This window comes from Ostrea edulis, chromosome 3 (genome assembly GCF_947568905.1).
Source record: "Ostrea edulis chromosome 3, xbOstEdul1.1, whole genome shotgun sequence".
Taxonomy (NCBI): domain Eukaryota; kingdom Metazoa; phylum Mollusca; class Bivalvia; order Ostreida; family Ostreidae; genus Ostrea; species Ostrea edulis.
Window position 1 is genome coordinate 65,430,983 of NC_079166.1, and position 16,895 is coordinate 65,447,877.

General features: G+C 37.1%; 1 protein-coding gene across 1 annotated transcript; it reads left to right on the top strand.

The window, feature by feature from the left end:
- Positions 1-1,659: 1,659 nt before the first annotated feature.
- Positions 1,660-3,048, top strand: LOC130052728 (uncharacterized). Its single transcript, XM_056158569.1, has 2 exons — positions 1,660-2,576; positions 2,857-3,048. Exons 1-2 carry the CDS (start codon positions 1,841-1,843, stop codon positions 2,904-2,906), a joined length of 786 nt encoding a protein of 261 aa, XP_056014544.1. The 5' UTR covers positions 1,660-1,840; the 3' UTR covers positions 2,907-3,048.
- The last annotated feature ends 13,847 nt before the right edge of the window (positions 3,049-16,895 follow it).

A 16,895-nucleotide genomic window follows, 5' to 3' on the forward strand; every position in this document is an offset into this window, starting at 1 on the left:
ATGCAGAAATAATACCAATTTTGATGTTTTCAATTTTGTGAAATATGTTTTTTAAAAAAAATAATTTCTGTGTTAGTTCTCTGAACCGGCGAATCCACATACACCATGTGTGTTTTTCGGGCCAACGTAAACGTGATTTTATTGTCGCATAGGCATATCATACTCAACAAAATTACCCAGTTTTGTATTCGTGTTATCATTATATTACGTTCCCATGCCAATTACCTTGAATAAGGTTCTAATCCGTGTGCTTGGAAACAAAGACAGTCCGTGAATCGTTTCTTTTTCCAGCCGGATCGTGATGTAGATTTTATTTAAATACTACATTGGCTAGCAATTCCAGCTGCGACGACACTCCCACCATTTGTTTGAAAGTCACGAAGAATGAGGTTCCCATCTTCTTCCAGCTTTGCTGACGAGGGATGTCAGAGGTATATATAAAACAGTAATACTAGCATTGTTACCTGTTCGTTGATTTTGTCTGAACTGATCCCGCTGTTTTCTGTTTGTAGAATACAACGACGAAGGTACGTAATAAAATTGCTTCTTTTTGTGTTTTGTTGAAAAGTTATCTGTAGTTCTGTTTTTAAATACTCTACAACAAGAAATTGATACAACTTTGATATCTTGGTAATGCAGGCCTAAGGGGACTCTCTAATCCATTTGTTTCTGAATCCTGTGTGCATATTACTTATAGTATACAAATATTTTGACTTATTCAAATGAAATAAAGTTTAAACTAATCCATTTGTTGAACGCGTAAAACAATCTTCAAAGGGACGCAACTAATAGAATTGCCAAAGTTAAAATGTGATATAATATGTAACTACTCCTAGTGTAATAAAGATATTACGAAAAATAGATATCCTCTTTATTTCCTTTTTATATCTTTTCTGTTAACGATTGCACATATTGCATTGTGTGTTAAAAATTTACAAATTACTAGTATATTACTATCGAGGGAGGCCGGGTGTTCCTAGTGCATGGATAAGAAAAATTATATGTTCTCCGGACCTTGCTTTCATAGAAGCGCTGCATGTCGTTCCTTATGGTAGTCTCATGCCCCTAATTATGGAGGATTTGGATTCGTTTGCATTATGTACGTCCATGCACAGGAGCTAAGCCCGTTTGGTCCCGAACTCTGTGATACCATAAATATTGATTTAGATATAATAGATATACATTTAATCTATATTTATGGTATCACAGAGTTCGGGCTCAAACGAGCTTAGCCCCTGTGCGTCCATGCAAACAAAAAAGGGGGCGACCCCCCATATTTGTAAATATGCAGTAGATGTACCTCAATAAAAATCAAGATTTACATATTTACATTCTGTATATCTAATATTCCCTGTTTGTACATATTCACATTTATACCTGTATTTACAATTAATTTCAGATGCGTTATCCGTTCCTTTTAGGTGTATTCGTCATATTTGCCGGTCAGGCATATGCTACACATCAAGTGGGTTAGTTTCAAAATGTGTTTTTGAAAAAAAAATTCTTCATCATGCAATAATGAAAAATTCTTCAATATTTAATTTGCATCTTATTTGATAATTTCAATAACATGATATGCAATCGATCTCGGTATAAACGATCTCAGTGTTTTTAAAATTACTTGAATTAAAGTTTAAACATTTAAGGACAACCCAAGCCTTCAAGAATACCAGGGCAAGGGAAAATAACGTCACTACCACTAGATGGCGTTAGCACACTACGACCTTCTCAGAGTTCCAGACCCTGCAAACCAACGCTACCGCTAGATGGCGTTAACACACCACGACCATCTCAAGGTTCAAGACCCTACAAACCAACGGTGACTGATGACGTGAACAAAATGAAAATTCGCAATTTGTGGTGGACGAAAATACAACTGATGAAACATCGCTCATGCCAAAATAAACCTGGAGTAAAAGAGGAAAACAACGAAGATGATGGAATACCTGAACAAGAAAAAAGGAACAGACCAAGCTTAAAGAAATGGATTCCAGAGAAAGGAAATTCCATCAACATCTCTCCAACCAAAAATGCTACTATACCTGTACGACAGACGAATGGTAAACCAAGTAAACACACCACAAATTCTGGCATAAAACGGAGGGGCAAAACCAGTAAAAGGGTGAAAGGTAAAGAAAAAACCGATAGTAAATGCATTTTGGAAAAGAAAAAAGCTACAAATGCCACACAAAAGGCGAGAGGCAAACGGATGAGAAATGCAAAAATATCTGAAGATGAAAATGGAAAAGGATGCAAAGACAAAGTCTTAATTTTTTCCAAAAACCGAAATTCTATAAAATCTGGACAGAGAGCTAGAGGCAAAGCAAACAAAAATTCTGCAAAATCTGGAAACAAAAACAAAGAAAGAGTCAGCATCAAAGGAAAAGCCCAAAATATTCCCGATAGCAAAGACGTTACAGATTCCGGACAGCAGACAAGCGTCGCGCCAAGAAATGCTGATAGAAAACCTGGCTTACGAGGGGGAGTAAGAGGTGTGGAACAAATCGTTAGAATTACAGAAACCAATGCTGGACACAGCAAGAAAGGCGAACCATACTATCCGGGACAGAATGAAGGTATGGAGAGGCAAAATTGCCATTTTAATTAGATTAGCAAAATTACATAGTTACAATGAATGAAGTGTGGTATCGTTATACTTTTCAATGCAGTAGGTTTATGTCTTAAGTTTTATAAAATGAAAGGACAAAATTATGTCGACGTATCTATGAAAGCTTTTGCATTGTGAAGATTGAAAAATTGTGAAGTAAATTCGCATTGTGTATAATTAATTTGCATATTAGCTGGAAACCCAAATGCATTTTGGATGTATCATTAAATCACTTTTATTATTTTCAGGTAATTTGGCTACACCGGGAGAACGGTCTCCTAGAAAAGACAGTGCATGATAACAAGTTCTCAACAGTGTGAGAGATGCGATATCAAAGACGGGATTTTCGCTTGTGAAAAGTCTGAAAATCCAATATAAAATGATGGTTTGATTTTGATATTGATCACATGTTGATTAAGATTGATTTGATTTGACCTTGCGGATGACCACCGCGGCCGTCCTACATGTACCCAATTGGTAATGTCCATTTATTATATATTTTCATGCTTTGATATGGTGCGACAATTGTGTGGTATACTGCATGCTGTTTATACTATGGGATTTACGTGTTATATACATGTAAATTCCATAGTATAAACAACATGCAATATACCACACAATTGTCACACCATATCAAAGCATGAAAATATATAATAAATGGACATTACCAATTGGGTACATGTAGGACGGCCGCGGTGGCCAAGTAATATTTTGTGTGTAGCGCGGAGGGGTTATTTTGCATCAAGCTCTAAGTTCACCGGTCATTCAACAATTACAATTATTTTCATCATGACCGTTTTAAGAACAATCCACTGCACTACACCAAATCTTCGTACGTTAGATATTTCTACACTATGAGTGATAATTAATAGTCATAAGTAATTGGAACATATATATTTGAATTGATATCTTAATAACAAAAATTAAATAAACTATGGAAAAAAACAACAAAACCCGGCTTTTTTTAAATTCACAATTTTAAACGCTTAAAAAATTTTGGGTTTAGTATATAAAAAAAATTCATATAATCATCAAAACCGGCACCAATTTTCAGTATCTACCCGTACGACTATTGGTACATGTACAAGTTAAAAAAAAAAAAAGCAACGACTCGTGCCCAGTTGAGCAGACTTAAGGGAGATGCAACACCATTGCACCCTTTTAAACCTTAATCTTCTAAATGTGTGAAATACAACGTCCCTGAGAATGTTTGCAGTCAAAACACGGGTGATACACAGACCCGCACAAGTTCAGTAGTTGGTATCTATGTAAATAGAATACAGGTGGGGGGGGGGGGGGGGGGGAATCGGAAGAAAAAGAGCCTTTACTAAAATATATGTAATAAACAATGTAATTTACTAATTTTTCCTTTCAAATCAGAACTTCCTATTTCTCTGTTAGTGTTAGTAACAAATAATTGTTTCTAGACAATGTCGATTACAAACCAACGGACTTTGTCGTCTGAAACCATCGCACTTTTGAGCATGAGTGTAGACCATCGCACTTTGGCGTGTCACACCATCGGGGTTTGGCTCAGACCATCGCACTTTGGTAAATAACATTTGAAATAACATATATATATCTTGTCCCTGTTACATGTAACAGCCGCTTTCACTTGATTGACGAAATCTTGAGAAATATTACTGAGAATAAATGCACAGTTTGGCATCCATCGTGCATGCTCTACCCAAGGGTCGTCCCCAGGGTCCCACTGCAGTAACCCAACTCCACACTGAAAACAACGCACTGAGTCCTGCACATCTGTAAAGCACATTAAGAGACTTAGTGCACAGATACCTGCAGCAAAACTCACAGCGAAATATATAAATAAAAAATAATATTGATAACATTGCATCGATAAATACTTATTGATAAATAAACAAAAAAGAAATTATATTGCATATTGAAGTGCTGAATAAGTTTAGAGAATGTGCTGGCCCGTTGTATTCTTACTCGTTGAAAAGAATCCTGCTTCAGTAGTTTTCTTAGCCTGTCCTTTCCTGACCACGAGGCAAACGTTTTGGACCTCGTCTGTAACCTGCTATATTCGGGGTATTTCAGTTTGTCCATCTTTGTTTTGGTGCACCGGAAAACGTTTCCAGTTATGTAATCGCGCTGCATAATTTATACGTAGGTGGAGTTCGCGTGTTAACTATAGTCTAATGCGGGGGTTTAGTTTGCGCATGTCTACTCAACTAGTGCACGCGAACGAAGTTTACTTTAGTTCAGAAATAAAAATAAAGCTGTCTGCAACATATGAGTTGTGGAATTGTCAATTTTGCAATGTAGTTTTCGATGATAGCATTGAGGAATCACAGATATACCAGCATAAATCTACTAGCTGCAGCTTATTTCTTGATAACCATGTTTTTCGGGATCGAAAATGTTCCCAAAATTATGAATCATTAAATTTAGAATAGTTTTTTATTGCATTTATTAAGCTCGCTTTCCAAGTGGTGATCAACTAACTTCGATATCGATTGTTGCATTTTACCATGCTTTGGGCAAGAGTAAATTGTAAAGGATGGACCTAAATGAGTAAAATCAACTAAAATAACTGAAAACATGCACCTCTTTGTGATTTCTATCATATATTCCTCAAAATTTAATCTCTGCTAACATGCTCAAACTACTTTTCACACTTTGTCCGCCATCTTTGAACTAGTCCACTAGTACATGACAAAATACATCTTTTTAGTAATTTTCGACTAAACTAGTTCATTTCCGACAAACTAAAGCACGTTCAGGTGAACTATAGTTTTACTTTTGTGACTATAGTTGGCACTCGAACTCCACCGTAGCTTGGTACCCGATGCCTTCCGATGTTCAAAGAACGTTCATTGAACATCGGAATGCCTCGGGTGTCAGGCTAAATTTATTCGCGGCTATAAGATCTTTAAATGACATTACGTTTTCCCAAAATCTATTTATAGTCAAAGTTCGCAATAGAAGTTTTATCTCACAGAGGTGATGAGTTATTTGAATTGTCTCCCGTTCATAGAGGCAATCTTAATCAAAGCACTGATAGTACTAAAAAACAGTGGCGTAGGTTGGGGAAAGCTTAAAGCTGACATGAATTAATAAATACGTACACCTTTCTCATCTTATCCGCCATATTTCTCTCAGGTAGCCTAATTTACTCCACCCGTATATACCCCAAATGTGATTGTCACACCTGAATGATTTTTCTAGGTGGACTCGACCAGTGCACATCTCCGATAGTAATATATAGGGAATGAGAAACAAATAAAATAACATTTTAAAACATTATGCTTTGCTCAAAATTACAAAATATTGATTGTATACTAATGCAACATTCTGGAAGTTTAGATAAGTTAGACAAAAATACAAAAAAAAAAAACCCACCAACTTTTCTTGCATACTTGCAAGTGCATGCAAGTATTTGCATTTTCTAATAAAAGAAATGCGGATAAATCATTTGCCAATTAAAAAGCATAAAATATATTATTTATATCAATTTTTGCAAAATAAAGGTGCATGCCATATGCATAACATGCAATGCACAAGGTATAATCGCCAACAAAAGTATCAAATACGGGCGTCTATTCAACAGGTATCGGAGATGTTCACTTACCGAAAATATTAGATTCTCTTCATTCTCATAAATCCACGAAACAAAATGATAAACTCCATTTGTATCTCGTTAGAACTTTACAACACGTTGTCATTCCATTATACAGACTGCGACACACTTCACCCGTGCCAAACAGGGTGTCTTCAATCAGGGGAGATGTCAGAGTCGAAAATTTTTCCTGTATTGAATGTTTGTCTGGTCGAGGTTTTGCAGTTTATAGAAATCGGGAATCTAATATCTGGTTGGATATATTGCGTGCACAATTCAAAATTTCTCGATGATCATATACAAACTTGGAGAATAATGATCGAAAATATACATATGTGTGCAAATGCGTGTATTACATTTGCAATCCATAATAAACAGTTCATTACACAAAGACACATATGAAAGGAAATTTATAAACGAAAATATAGTTTTGTTGTCTCTTTTAGAACCACATAATTATTTACGGTCTCTGTATGTCCATATTCAGAGAGAGAGAGAGAGAGAGAGAGAGAGAGAGAGAGAGAGTTGCATATACAACACTGTACAAGTGTATGGGATGAGAGAGAGAGAGAGAGAGAGAGAGCGATCGTCCTACTTCGATTTATGATATATCATTTCACAGAAGGAAAGAAAATTGATCACTTATATAAATGTAAGCTTACAAGCATTACAAATTTCCAGCTATTTAAAAATTTGTGATTGACAATATATTGGAAACTTACAGGAGTTGATGCTTATAATTGAATTCATTACAAATTTAAAAAAAAAAAAGAATATTATTTTGAACTGTGCATGTAGAAAATACTGACTTCGTATGTTAGAATAATGAGAAAAAAGTAAATTGTCAAAAAAAAAGTGGGAAACGCAGACCAGCCTTCCTGCCCACCCCAACCCCCTGTTTTCGTGCCTGAAATAACATATCAATTCGTGTTGAAAGAAAGGTGCATATCTAAATTTCATTAAATTCCAAAGGAGCTCGAATTTATGTGTTCCCCTATAAATTATTTTGTATGCAAGATTCGTTCCCGAATTTAAAATCATGCTTTCAGTCAGAGCAGAAATGAATTCATTTTGAAGTACATCTAGTTTGAATGCAAATGTTGGGTTCCTTCTTTTAATTTCATCAGACTCATTAGAAACCCCTCTCCCAAACTATGCAGCTTTGTTTTTATTGATATCTAAATCGGTATAAATGAATCCGGATATAAATTATATAATGTTTTTTCGTGATTATATAGATATTGTTACTGATAATGAAAAAAGAAAATGTTTATACTCTTGCCTTTTGCATATCCTACTAATGCATTACAGTATATTGACATTGTATCATATCAAATAAAACCTCAACACGAATTTTACTGATTTATGCATACTAACATCTTATCGAATACATTTGATTTTGAAATTTCTACTTACAGCGGTATGGTCATTGCGCCAGATCTACGAAATGAAAATATTTATGAATAAATTACACTCAAGCCTCAAAGTAATCATTATGGCATGTTACAGAAACGTTAAAACACACAAATGCTATAGTCCTGCAATGCATGCATGCGATTTATTTTTAATACATGTATTTATGTATTCATGAATGAAGTTTCTACGCTTGAAAATATCTTGGTCTTTATGCATTTTGTTTTGTGATTTTGGTTTACCATTCCTTACACTGTGTAAATGAAGGAAAACTTGGTAAAGGGTGCAATTCTACATGCACCATACAATTAGTATACATGCATGTGTTTCAAAGCAAAATGTACATGTAATAACCAGACATGTATCGTCATTTTTCATGGGGGGGGGGTACAACAGGAGAAAAAATGGGAAATTGGATTCTTCAAACTCTCTTGCCATTCAAAATAATAATTAAAAAAGATGAACGAAAACAGCAATAAAATAAAACAAAACACCCAAACAAACCAAGATGTTTTGTCCGATGTTCAAAGTCCTAATGTGGGGGTGAAGGGTTAAAGAGTCTTTTACTTTGACTACCTCAATAATTTCAACCTACACTTCATTTTTTTCAATCGTTGGGGGTCGGATGGGGTGGTTAGATTCCTCTACTATGGGTGCCTCATATCTTCATTTTCTTAATTGGTGGTGGTGTGTGTCTTTTACTATTATATCAGAACTTTCAAGCTGGGGTAAGTGGGGGAGGGGTTGTCACTCAATGTATCTTTTATTTGCATTACAAACTAACAAAAAATGGATATTGTTATTAAAGGTGGGTGACAGACGCTCTTGTCCTCTCCCCTTGATGTTTGATAACGACGCATAATATGATAAACTCGATTATTACATTTTGCATTAGTACAATTTGCGTCGAGTTCGACGCAGAATGTAATAACGCAAAATGGCATAGATATATAAGATCTATTGAGCGCCAAATTAGCATAAAATGAAGTAATTGAAAATAACATTATTTAAAAATATGTTTACTTTTTAATTATTGCGTGCTTTAAATGAATCAAATAAATCTGTATTATCAATTAATGAGAGCAATATTGAGTTACCAGTACTGTTATCTTTTTATTGAATTAACGATATCATTTGTCTTAATACATGTAAGAGCACGATTATAACAAGATCATCGGTTCTCTCTCTCTCTCGTCGTTATCTCTCTCGTTGTTATATCTCTCTCTCGTTGTTATCTCTCTCTCTCTCTCTCTCTCTCTCTCTCTCTCTCTCTCTCTCTCTCTCTCATCCCATACACTCGTACAGTGTTGTATATGCAAATTTATGTACCTAAATGATTTCCCGATTTATAAATCTGCAATACTCTGACCAGTAAATCATATGGTATAAGGATTCGTGCACAATACAGGGTAAATATTATACTCTGATATTTCCCCTGATTGAAGATAGCTGATCGGCACGGGCTAAGTGTCGCAGTCTGTACAATAGACAATGTTGTTTACTGTTGGAATGCAAATGGAGTTTATCGTTTTGTTTCATGGAGTATGCAAATAAAGAGAGTTTTACTACTACTAAGAGTATTTTCGACAAGTGTACACGTACATCTGCGGTCCTTTACAGATATTACGAGTAGGCCCAGGCAAATAGTCGTCCGCATTCGATGCGTTTTCATGGCGAGCATACATGCCATTTTTATAAGTACAGTAGTATTTATGTCTTTGCCTTTTACTTGAAGTAATTGTGAATGGTATAGATTGTATACTCTTTGCTTATTCCATTTTATCAATAGATAAAAGATGAAATATTTCTCCGCATTTTTGTATAGTTTTGTAACTGTAAGTTTTAGTTTTTTTAAATATACCAAACTTCTATTGTTTAAACTTACAAACTTAAACTTACAAAGGATGATTTGGTAAAGGGGTGTTCCAATAAAGACAATTTTCGTTCCTGTCTAGTTCCATTAACTGGCGCATGCATTTCTTGGTCATAAAACATCTCATTATTGCTCTGCTAATGATTCCTGTATTATCTCTAACCTGAAGAGGCCATGACATTTATCTAAAATGAATGACATATGTTTTAAGTGCAGTACATGAATGTATAGTATAATGATTTTATAGGATGAGACGATTAATTGTAAATCATAGTGTATTTAAATGAAAACCATTTTTGAATTAATATTTATGAAATGATATTTTACACAGGAATTGTCTTCAATCAGTATCTTTTATAGATATACACATACATTACACATGACCTATTTAATTCCTTACCAGTTTCTTATTTCCATGCACTCTAATCTAAGGAGCTCTGGAAGTCTTCTACTTCTCCTGCCGTGTTCCATCTGTTTTCTCATGGTAATATACTTTCAATGTAGTGTCCAAGTCTATATCCACAGAAGAAATGAGGTCGCTCTTGATGGCAATTATAACCTGTTCCAGGGTATCAATCTGCAAATAACTAAAATATGATATCACCATGCACATCATTGTTGCATTATACATGTATGTGTTTGTGTTTTAGTAAATGATGTGTATTTGATGTTAGTATTTCAAAATTAATGTTCTTCGAATTTGAATTTCTTTTGTTTACAAATCACAATATACCTTACAATGGCTAAATATACAGATTGAATCATTTACATGCCATGCTGGCATTTATAAGAAATAAATTGATATTATAATAAAGTACAAAACAATCCTCACACTAACCGACTATACACCAGCTTTAAGACTTTTTCTTACAAGTTTCCAAAACTTTGACCTACACAGTATATCAAATCGCGAGAAAAATTGCATAACTAGGATCAGCTGTTTGAGTCTTGGCCATATCATCCCGTTGTGTCATTACATTAACTCTCGGTAAACACATTGAAAGGAAGAACTTAATCCCCGGAGCATGTCCACCAGCAAATTAAATGAATTCCATTGTTCAAAATATTGTTGAGTTCACTTTTACTCTTTTTTGTGTTAAAATAAAAGATGTTTTAAAACTGGAGCAAGATGATTACCGGTAATTTAGAAGAATGAAAGTTTTGAAATTTACAAAATTATTATCAGAATTCAATATACTGTATTTGAATCTTGTAACAATTTTTTTTTAAAACGACGTTCGCTATCAATATAATAAATCAAACTAAACTGAAGTACTAGTAGTTTTTAAAGTTATTTTTGTCAACACAGTGTGTGCTAGTTTGGTGGGTCTGAATGACAAAATCTTGTTGATGAGAAAGATGTCATTTATTAATGTAAATGACAGATAATATGCAATGGTAAATACAACCAATAATAAACAAGATATACATGATGAAACATCACAATCAACATGCATTTAATATCCACAATTATATAGCCCACCAAAGATATTATGTATTTCTGTAACATTTTAAAAATGTTTTATCAATATTGCAAGGCAATGTTATATTTGTGTTGGCTGGCAATATTTTGATATTATGTAATTTAAGAAAAAATGGTTTTCAAAAGATTATCTTTAAAACACTACTTTGATTTGGGTCACTTTAAGAAAAACTTATATTAGGTATATTTTTAAATCATTATTAAAACATTTTGAAAACGTATTTTCAAATGCTTAAAAGCAAAATAATCATTATATTTTCAATATTTTTTACAATGTTTTTAAAACTATGACTAAATGATTTTAAAATATTGAAAATGTTTGGTGAAACCCATTGAGAGAGAGACACACACACAGAGAGAGAGGGGGTGTATAATTTAAGTAAGTAATGAAAGGTGAATACATATTCTTTTAGTCATCACAGTAAACCCATTTTATTACTGATACTAAATTGTGGAGGGATCGTGTGATGCAAGGTGAAGATAACGAACAGTGATCAATCTCATAACTCCTATAAGCAATACAAAATAGATAGTTGGGCAAACACGGACCCCTGGACACACCAGAGGTGGGATCAGGTGCCTAGGAGGAGTAAGCATCCCCTGTTCACCGGTCACACCCACCGTGAGCCCTATATCCCGATCAGGTAAGCGGAGTTATCCGCAGTCAAAATCAGTGTGCCAAGAACGGCTTAACAATCGGTATGAAACACTTCAGACAGCATTTGACCCAATGCGAGGTTGTATTGACGAACTAGATCGTTATAACGACCATAGAACTTGCGAAATGCTGACTTCAATCGAGACTGTTGAAATCCCTGTACCATCAACTTGTTTGTCAGTAGCTTACCTCGATTTAAAAACTGACTATACGCAGAACAAGCTCTTGCATATCGAATCAGTTGAAATATATAAACACCATATGCAGGTGATAATATCGCATATGGTAGCTCGTCTAATATATGCGAATTTTATACAAGGGTATCAGTTTGCAATTCCGGAAATTTTGCGGCTGAGCAAACCAACCCCGGATGTTAGAATTCTCACCACTTTCTCTTTCAAACCTATATTAAGATCGGTAAGACGTACCAAAATTCGCTCCTGAAAATATACTCTGAAATCAACATTTATGCAGCTAATGTGTTTGATTTAGTTTATTTAGACATTTATTTTAACGTTTTACTGCTAGTGGTGTACGGATGGCTTGATTTTATTCAGATTGGAAAGGATTGGGAAATTCGTTATACCAACGTGCCATCCCTCGCTGCACATTTAGTTCGTTCCCAACTACAATATCATTATATCTATACCGATAACTTGTATTTCTTATTTTATTATTATTATTATTATTTTCTATATTGCTACTGGTAACTATGCCTAAGACAAAACCCAAGAGATCCAGCCGGATAGCTAGAACTCTGCCCCAGCCGGAACCTCATGTCACACTCGGTCACCGCCGGCGGCAAGATCATTCCGCGGTGACCACATCTGAGCTACGGAACAGACAGTCTGCTCCACTGACTTCAGCATCGGGCAACGACACCCGACATCGCGGACAGCATGACCAACGCACGGAGTCCACGGCAGCAAGTCGAGGCTCCCAGGCATCCTCACAGGCCCCACAGTTGGATAACTCGGACTCGGCAATCACAGAACAGAATCCGGGTATGGCTTATTTTGTTCCCCCAGTTGTACACCCTCCACATTTAGCTAGTTAATTTCACACAATTGATACTGGGGTAAGTGCCTGCTCATCTAGCTTACCTAGGCCTATAGCACCTGATGTTAGCAATGTGCAAAATGCCCATCTTCCCTCTCCCCCTTGCAAGATTCTATTGATTTTCCCATTGGGTACCATGTAGACCATTCTACTAAGCAAAAAATTATCGCGGGGGAATTTGTCAACTTAGCGGTGCTGCTCGTTAGGAATCCAGTCAATACCCAGTCAGCTGCCACTCTAGCCATTGACTGGCAGGGCAATCTCGTTACGCAGCCAAAGTACTCCAACAAAATTGTTTCAATCGAGAGATGGTCTGATGCATTCCTTATTTATGCTAGCATCTACAGGGCAGCACACCCACTTAAAACACAGCAGTTGTTTAAATACTTGCACGATATTCGCTTAGGTTCTATGAAATCCATGGGGTGGGCTACCTACGACGAGCAGTTTCGTCTAAGAATGGTGCACAACCCTTCTCGAGACTGGGGAACAGTAGAGTGTGAACTGTGGCTACTCTATATGACCCCCACACCAGATAGGCCAGGCACTAATCCCCTTCACAAGTGCTTCGATTATAATTATAAGGGTGCATGTGATAAAGTGCAATGTGGGTATGCCCACCGCTGCCTGAAATGCAATGGCAAACACCCATCGCTGTCGTGCACCAACCCCAACATAACCTCTAGTCAATCCAATGCTAGTTTCAATCATGCTTTTCGGGCACCAACAGCAAGCACTAACAAGTCGTTTCGCCACAAATCAGGCCCAGCGCAACAGTCATGGAATCGAAACCCCGCACAACACAAGCACATGGGACCTAGGCCTTTCCCCAGTAATTATTAACTCTTTACTGAAATATTTGGATAGTTACCCAGATCTAGTTACGGCTGAATATTTATTAGATGGTTTTTGTCATGGATTTAGGCTTCAATACTCTGGGCCCTGAATTTCAGTTTTTTCAAAAAATTTATCGTCAGCCTTGGATCATGAGCAAGTGCTTCAATAAATTTTTTTTAGTGAGGTTGCAGCTGGTCGTATGGGAGGTCCCTATCCTTGGCCACCTATGCATAATTTACATGTATCCCCAATTGGGGTTGTTCCCAAGTCAGATGGGGGTTGGAGAATGATTATGCATTTATCTTACCCCCCATCCTTTAGTATCAATCACAACATAGATCCGGCTTTCACCTCTGTCTCGTATACCCAATTTGACACAGTAGTTGAGACCATAGGTACATTAGGTAAGGGAGCTCTCCTAGCAAAGGCTGACATAAAAAATGCATTCCGCTTATTGCCCATATACCCTGGTGATTTTGAGCTCTTGGGACTATATATTAAGGGTGCATATTTCATTGATAAATGCCTCCCCTTTGGTTGCTCAATATCATGTAAAATATTTGAAACTTTTTCCTCTTTTTTGGAATGGGTCATTAAATTCAAAACGCATCTCAACACAGTACATCATTACTTGGATGATTTCATATTTGCCGGTCGACACAATTCAAACCACTGCCTCACCTTGTTGCATAGTTTTCAAGATATTTGCGCCGAGTTAGGTGTACCCCTGAACCCAGACAAAACCATTGAGGCTACCACGCACCTCACTTTCCTTGGGTTAGATACAGATACGGTTAAGATGCAAATTCTGATGCCAGTACACAAAATTGTTGAACTCCAACAACTATTACAAAGTGGGATTTCTCGCAAAAAAATCCGTTTTGCAGAATTTGAGACAATAGTTGGTAAGCTCAATTTCTTCAGCCGAGCTATACCTGGAAGTCGGGCTTTTATAGAGACGGTTTTACAATGCATTATCAGGGACATATAGGCATTACCATCATATCAGAATCACTGAGCCTCTACGTCAGGACTTGTATATTTGGTTGGAATTTTTGAATAATTTTAATGGCATTGTGTATTTTCCTGAAAGTGAATGGGCGACTCCAGACACCTTGCGACTTTTCACAGATAGTGCCGGTTCTGTCAACCTGGGTTGTGGGTGTTACTTTCAAGGTCAGTGGGCTCATTTATCGTGGCCAACCAGTTGGTTAAACACCCCAATTTTGAGGGACATAACTTTTCTGGAATTAGTGCCTATCGTCCTAGCCTTTACAATATGGGGCCTCAGTTTGCAAAACAAAAAAATTATTCTTCACGTGGACAACCTTGCCCTGGTACACATTCTAAACAAACAGTCTGCTAAGTCACATAGGGTAATGCATTTTATTAGACCATTAGTACTTATGGCACTCAAACACAATATTCAGTTCAAAGCCGAACATATACCAGGCAAAGTTAATGTAATTGCTGACACAATATCTCGTAGACAGTGGGACATCATGAGTCCAATTCCTGAAGAGGCTCTCAGAAGTCAGATCCATCAGTTGTTAGATGCTTCGGTAGCACCCAACACTAAATCATCACATCGTGTAGGCACCAAGGCCTTTAAGGCATTTCGTAGGATACATAATCTCCAACAGATTTGGCCTCCACCGGACTCGCACATCATACAGTTCATTGCATACTTGTCAATAATGGGCTACAAACACTCCACAGCGCAATCGTACATTGCGGCAATTAGTTTTTATACCAAAGTCTCGCACAATATTGACCCTACTGGTCAGTTTATCATCAGAAAACTTTTGCAGGGCATGCAAAGAACTAGCACGCATAGTAAAGACTCGCGACTGCCCATTACATTGGAGCTTTTGAACCGTATCGTTTCAATTTTACACTCAGCATGTCACAACCTTTATGAAACCAAATTATTTTCCGCGGCCTTTACACTGATATTTCATGCTTTCTTGCGCATAGGTGAAATTGCACTATCTAAAGGCAACAATCCTCAATCGATACTACAGTTCGATGACATTATTTTGCTTCAGTCCAAAATTCAACTCACTATTAAGCGTTCAAAGACCGACCAGTTAGGTGTAGGTACAATTCTCAGTATTACAGCATCCCATGCCACAGCATGCCCATTTGCCTCTATGCAGGCTTATATACAATCCCACCCTGCGAAAAAGGGCCCCTTTTTTGTTCATTTTGGGGGACAGCCTCTAACTCGTTATCAGTTTTGTGCAACATTAAACAGGTGTTTGACTATCCTTGGGATTGACACCACAAATTATAACTCCCATTCGTTCAGAATAGGAGCAGCTACTACCCTGGCTATGCAAGGGGCCCACAGTAATGTTATTCAAGCAGCAGGGCGATGGCGCTCCAATGTGTTCCATTCATATATTCGTTGAATATACTTGTATTGTCATTGTTTGGCTTTAATTCATTTATATGCCAGTATTTGCTACCCCAATCTAATTCACACCAAGAATTTTAGATGTAACAAGTGTTTGGATTGTGGGATCTTCAATTATAAAGAGAGCGGCCAGTTTTGCAGCTACTAGACTTGGGGGACTCAACCTCAACTTGGACAATATCTCCATTTGGTGGCAGGGCTATAGCGGCATAAAGCTGCAGGACCTTGCTCCCAAACTAACGACCTTATTACGGTACGAACATCCACCCGCCTTCTTAATTATCCATTGTGGAGCCAACAATGTGGGACAGACTACAACGGAGCCCCTGCTGCAAATTCTAATTTCTACTTTGTTACAAATTCGTGCCATGTTTCCTACCACCTCTATCGTCTGGTCCTCGTCATTGCCAAGGTTTTCGTGGCGTTTTTCAAATAATACCAGGGCAATGAACAGGATCAGAGGTAGAATGGATAGGGAAGCTATCAGGTTTTTGTCAGTTCAGGGTGGCCGTCATATTAAACACCCCCAATTCAGCGCCAAACCACCGTCCCTCTTTGACTCCGATGGGGTTTACTTATCTCAGCTTGGCAATGATTTGTTATTAAATAACTTCCAGGGGGCCCTTCTAAACTTCACTTGTTGCGATGCAATAGGCTTTCCAGTCTAACTCTAGGGCAACGTATTCACTGGCCAGCGGTGACCTTTGGAGTTGGGGAGCTGCCGCCGTCACCATTGTGGGCACTCCATTGGTGGCGGTTGCAGAGACATGTTCATGGCCCTTGCAAGTGGCGTGTTTCGTCACACCCCTGCTCCAATGGAAGAGTGTCAACCATCTGGAAACAAATTCTGATGTGATATTCGAACTGTCTATTTAGCTTTGAGTATGTTGATTCGTCATCCTGTAAATACGTTATGCAGTTGACTAAACTACCATGAACCTGGTGAATGGACACCATACATT